The 6,067-nt window shown below is 30.6% G+C and overlaps 1 protein-coding gene across 1 annotated transcript in view; it reads right to left on the bottom strand.

The window, feature by feature from the left end:
• LOC108572501 (tudor domain-containing protein 7A-like) overlaps positions 1-6,067 on the bottom strand; it is a 16,484-nt gene that overhangs the window by 742 nt on the left and 9,675 nt on the right. The window contains exons 4-15 of the mRNA XM_017934754.1: positions 5,603-5,811; positions 5,424-5,530; positions 5,179-5,290; positions 4,765-5,103; positions 3,827-3,994; positions 3,137-3,487; positions 2,880-3,047; positions 2,533-2,790; positions 2,201-2,446; positions 1,142-1,492; positions 342-559; positions 48-261 (exon numbers count right to left, since the gene is read on the bottom strand). Of these exons, the coding sequence (XP_017790243.1) occupies positions 48-261; positions 342-559; positions 1,142-1,492; positions 2,201-2,446; positions 2,533-2,790; positions 2,880-3,047; positions 3,137-3,487; positions 3,827-3,994; positions 4,765-5,103; positions 5,179-5,290; positions 5,424-5,530; positions 5,603-5,811 (2,741 nt within the window). The remainder of the gene's footprint in view (positions 1-47; positions 262-341; positions 560-1,141; positions 1,493-2,200; positions 2,447-2,532; positions 2,791-2,879; positions 3,048-3,136; positions 3,488-3,826; positions 3,995-4,764; positions 5,104-5,178; positions 5,291-5,423; positions 5,531-5,602; positions 5,812-6,067) is intronic.

Below are 6,067 nucleotides of genomic sequence, written 5' to 3'. Positions count from 1 at the left end.
GTAATCCTATTGTATATTTCATGAAATATGTAGAATATAATATTTACCTCTAACGAACCTTTATCATCGAATGGTTGAATGGTAAAATTGCCAGGATGTGCTGCCATTGTTACATGAACATCAAAATAATTACCAATACCAGAGATGTTTGGAGGTTTTAAAGACTTTACGGCATCGTCATCTTCTTTTCCTGCGAGTTTAGAATTCATACGTTCTATACGCTTTCTCGGTTTTACATTGTTATTTCCATCTCCTTGTGATCTGAAAATGTGATAAAAATATTAATCATTTATTATTTTAACACTTTCATTAATATTTACAAATACGTTCGTATACTGTACTTTATAAGTTGTTCTTCAAAGGCTAAAGTGGTATTGATAGAAACGAGCATATTGCTTGGTTGAATTCGCTTAAATAATTCCACAATTGGTATACCATTCTCTGATGATACAACTTTTACAAGAAGTGGTTCACCTTTTGGAGCAAGTTCCTTAAGTTTTGCAACCATCTTTTCATTAAACATTGACTTATCAATGTTATGAAGATACACCTTCAATGCCTATTATATAAATACATCATTAAAATTAATTGTAGTATACATTAACACGTAGTATAATTAACACGTTCGCTATTTCTGCCGCAGCATATACAGAATGTGTTACTCCGTGTGCCATCGTCGATAATGTTGACAGTGTACCGATCGATCACAGCCACGACATCAAAAGTCAATACCGTCCCTGTGTGATCGACGATAACCACCACAAAATCCTCATAAAAATCACGTGTTTGGTTGAGAGTTACGAATTGTATTTTCTAGTGGCAGCGAACGTGCTAAAGGAGTCTCTTCAAAAACTATACGAAATTACCCACCTTCGAATTTTTTCAAACTTTGCATATTTGTAGATTCGTAAGAGGGTTATTAATTTCCGATTTATAGTCACCAATATATTTCGCGAAATGCGCACTTTGATCCTCTCCCCATCCTGTCCATGGAGCCTGATAAAGACTACTTACACCGGAAATCAATGGCCCTTTTACAGACCTTCAAATATGCAAAGTTTGAAAGAGCTCGAAGGTGGGTAATTTCATGTAGTTTTTGAATAAACTTCTTTATACCTGAATATTCAAGTTGCAACTTTACCTGAGCAGGATATTTTGGTAAAACATCAGATAATATTTCCAGAGCAAGAAGATTGCTTTTTGTTGTAGTGACAGTCTTACCAAAATCAATTAAAAATACTTTTAATTGTTTGTAAAAACAATCACCTACAATTTTGCCCCTGTACCAATTATTATTTACTGATACAAAATATATTTTTCCTGGATCAACTGTAGTTACAATGCACTTCTCCAGATCTTCTGTGTTCAATCCAGTACATATTAAACGATTTAATAAACTAACCAAAAGTTTCATGCTTTCAGACTGCACTTGTACATAAACATCACCATTCTCTTCTGCATGAGAAACAAACACCTCGGATACTTGTCCTTCCTATAAACAATACAAAAATATTACGTTATATTGAACGCCTTAACCTCTTAAGGGGAAATTCCCATGTAACAACAGTAAAATAGAACGATTCTTTTTTTTTTTTAGAAAACTATTAACAATACAAGATTATTATTTTGCAGGTACATAGATACATTCATAAACTACATAAGCAATTTTTTTTGTTTACTTTTTTTATTGTTATATCAAATAGCATGCAATTGTTTTTATCCTCTTCGACGATGAAACCATTGTTGGCGGTCAATGTAGCACTTGTTACAATCATCGGAATTTAAAAATTAAAAAAGTTTCTTAAAGTTAAATAGTTTATGCCGAGACTATACCTATTTCAAACCAAAATTATAAAAAATTAGACAAGTTGTACTAAAATTGAATTCGAATATTACAAGTAAAAAATAAAATAAAGATCAGAGGAATAGTCTCTAGAGGAATGTATAACAAATAAAACAAGCTTTGTTTAAAGTTGATTAGTCAATTAATTATTGAGTTATCGTGCACGCCCATTTACAAAACATGGTTTCGAGAAAAACGCGTTTAAAGTTTTCTCCGGTATACATACATGAGTGACACGCTATGTTCCAACGGGTTATAGCTGTCACAAGCGTGTGCGTTAAGTAGTTAAGAAGTTTATTTTTTTAAACTATACCTTACTTCATTGTACTTTTATCAATAAAACAAACAACAACTTACAACATCTAATTTCGGATTAACCTCTGTGTTCTGTAGGATTTGTTCCAACAGTTCTGAATTTAAATTAATGTCATCTGGTCCATGTGTATCATAAAACATAACTGTTGCAGATGGTCCATTTTGATCTTTATTGCGAGTTATTACTTCCACATAGAATGCACGATCATGCAAAAGCTTTTCAATTTGGCTCACAATGCTATCATAGTCACTAAAGTCTTCCAAACCAGAAAGACACAGTCTTAATGCCTAATGTATGATTTAATAAAATTTTTAAGAAATAAAATGCATAATACAATAAAATTTGTATTCCAATAAAAATAACATAATTATACCTGAGCAGGAAGCACGCAAAACTTTTTATCCAGCATTTGTAATCTACTGTGATGGAAAATATCTTCATCGCCATGATCAATGAACGAAACTGTAACCATTCCACTTGTTGCATTATAATCTATACAGCGAACTCTGTGCCATAATTCATCTTCAAAAACTACATAATAATTTCCAGTTTCAATTGTTAATGGTTTAGCAGATTGTTGAAGTTTATTGTAATATTGAGTCATTTCAGTAGTCATACTATCAAATTGTTCCTGCATATAAATAAAACCGTATAAATAGGTATAAAAAATAACTGTAAAAATAAAAATTACGTATATATAAAAAGATCTTTTCAACTTACACTATATGCATCCCCCACAATTCTAACCCATATTTCAATAGTACTTATAACACAAGTAACAGACACAATCCAATAACTTTCTTCTGGTAATTGTAATTGTCCAGGCGCGGCAGGTCCAATTGGATTTAGTTGTACTTTATCTGTTTTTGACAAAGTTATATTTCGTATCTGAAAGAAAATATATATTAAATAATGATTTTATCGTCTCCATAAATATATAGTTTCCAGATTGCTAAATATATTAAAAATAAATTTACCTTTCCAGTAGACGAAACAAACCGACGCAAAATTACTGAATTATCGACACCTTTTTCTAAAATTATTACTGGGCTCTCTTCAATAGCTTTTTCCCAATTTCCAGGTAGAATTTCTTTATACTGTTGTTTATAATATATGGGCACTTGATGCATGAAAATACCATTCGGATGAGCGTCTATTATGGACAAAACACGTTCTTTTATTGTACCCTTATCTCGAGTTTCATTTAAACAGAAAGATGATCCATATTTTTCAGTAAGATCAAGCAAAGCAAATTTTGCTGCAAGTTTTTGTGCTTCATTCTCAGAACGTGCTTCTTCTGGATAACTCGAATAACCATGTGGACCAATCTAAAAATACATTTTTATTATTTCATATCTATTGAAAAATGTTTTCGATGAATTAAATTACTTCCGTTGCTATTTTGGAAGTCATCCCTTGAGTTCGGTTATTTTTGCTTGCCGAAATTCTAATAAGCTAAAATGTTCATTTTCAAATTTTTTATTTAGTACCCTACCATTCGTTATCATGGAATCAGAAATTAATTCTAAATTATTTTCTTATACCACTTTAAACATCTTCGGAAGTGTGAATAATGTGCTGACGGTCCAAAATACCGATTACTTAGTTCATATTTAAATAATATACATATCAATTCTAATGTAATATCTCAGAATATTTTCACAAACCTTAACTTGTGCAAACACAGCTGGTTCCTTAGTACTTTTAATTGTTGCAGGACAAATTTGATATATAGGTTCTGGAAGATTTAGTACAATAGCTCTCTTTTTTAATTCTTCTCTTGGATCAAGGGGTTGTGGTTTTGGCACAATCTTTCTGGCACTACTTAATGGTGTCTACAAAAATAATAAATTAATGTACTACAGTTAACTTTCTTTAACAGTATATGAAGGGTTCATAATAACAATAAGTACAATTGTTTATTATCAATTTTTATTGCAATTATTTTGGTATTGTTATACTAAAAGTTATGTTAAACTTCTGTATATCCCCTCTTTTATTTATTTTACTGCTACCTAACCGAGCTACAATATCACAACTTTAACATAACTTCTCAATATAAAATCTTAATAAAAATGATATTATCGTTGGATGCGTTTTGAACTTCTCAACGATGCTGAAAGTAATAAATTATATGAAGTCATCCAAAAAAATCGCTATAACATCAACCTTTTTAATGAAAAATGTCTGTAGCGGTTTAGTTAGTGAAAGAAGAAAAGGGGTTATGCACGAGAATAAACGGAAAAGAAAATTGAAAAGAAAAGTGTTTCATCCTGGATTTCCTTGTGGACTCGTCAGTAAGGCTACCGAGGAGGCTTGTATCTTAGACACAGGGTCGATTAGGCTCAGATCTGAGATTGTATTTATATAAATAGAAGCCTAGGCGAGGACTTCTACGAAAAATTGATGTCTGGCAAGTTAGTGTCTTTGGTAATGGAGTGTAAGAGATACCGCCACATATCTTTTTAAAAGTCTTAATTGTCATAACATATCGACGATAAAAAATTAATTAATTCTATATATTAATTCCTACCAAATTATTATAACTAAACAAATAATCGCGGAACCGTTAAATTAAATACCCTGTTTCGGTATAAATACTTACAGATACATTTTTAGGTGATGATTGAAATTGTGTTATGTTACCATCTGCTAAAACTTGACCTGGTGAAAGGGGTGACAGTACCTCAGATTGATGAGGTGGCATTGGAATACTGGTTTGTAAACTCAGCAATGGAGGAATATTAGAATTTACTTTAAGTCTTTCACTTAAATTCGAAGTTTTTTTAGGAAGCGTTTCCACATTGTTATTAGCAGTCTTTGGTTTTTGACTTATCACAGGCACTGATGCCTTTGTGTTATTCTTTATTTGTAAGTCATCTCTAGGCTTATTAACACTTTGGCTTGTTGATAAGACAGAATTCATTTGTCTATCTTTCAGTCTCTAAGAATTAAAGAATTCTAAGAATTAGTTTTTTCAGTACTAAAATATGTATCTAATATAAAATGAATAACTTACTTTGCTTGGAGAGCTTGGTGGTACCCCATAATTAGATTGTATGTATCTGGGTTTGTCATTATATTGATGAATAGTCACTTTTGTTGACATTGCAGGAAACAATGCACTTTGTCTAAATAACAAATGTTCAATTAAATATCTTTAAAAACTTTCTGGACATTAATAAGATTTTGAAAAGATAAAACAAAAATGAATTCTTTATGAGACAAGATTATTTTCTACTAATTATATATATTTAGATTTACCTTCCACTTGTTTGTGAATAAAAATTATCATTACCACTTCTTACATTGCGAGCATTCTTCTTTGTCATCATAGGCTGACGGAATGGTGTTGGTTTTCTAGCATTAACCTGCATCAATATAATGTGGACATCAACTTAAATAAATACACAAAGAATAATGTAAATAAACAAAAAATTTACCAATTTGTTGCGTTTCTTAGATGCTGGCTTTTGTCGTGCAATTAATTTTGTAATATGTGCAGATTCTCCACTAGGTATAGCCTCTACAAGTGATTCACTTCCTCTTTCAGTAATTCTAATACTAGGAACAGTACGTAAAAATGCAACCAAAGACTGATATCCTAAGTTTTGAAATGGTATATTTTCATCAATGAGCATTTTATAATCTCCTACAAAAATGTAAATATTAATTTAAAATTACATTATAGAGACAAATACATTTAGCATAATGCATTATTTATAATTTGTTTAACACGAAAAAAAATTTATATGCAAATGGATTCATTTTGTAAAAATTTATTTAATTTATAAACATTACAATTATAATTGAGCAAAATATTTTAGAATTCTACAAATATATGTTGCACAATTAAAATCACAGCAGTATAAATTAGAATAAAGACAACACAAATGTGAACAACTTAT

The sequence above is a fragment of the Habropoda laboriosa genome, unplaced genomic scaffold, assembly GCF_001263275.1.
Source record: "Habropoda laboriosa isolate 0110345459 unplaced genomic scaffold, ASM126327v1 scaffold65, whole genome shotgun sequence".
Classification (NCBI taxonomy): domain Eukaryota; kingdom Metazoa; phylum Arthropoda; class Insecta; order Hymenoptera; family Apidae; genus Habropoda; species Habropoda laboriosa.
This window is presented reverse-complemented; position numbering and strand designations above follow the sequence as displayed.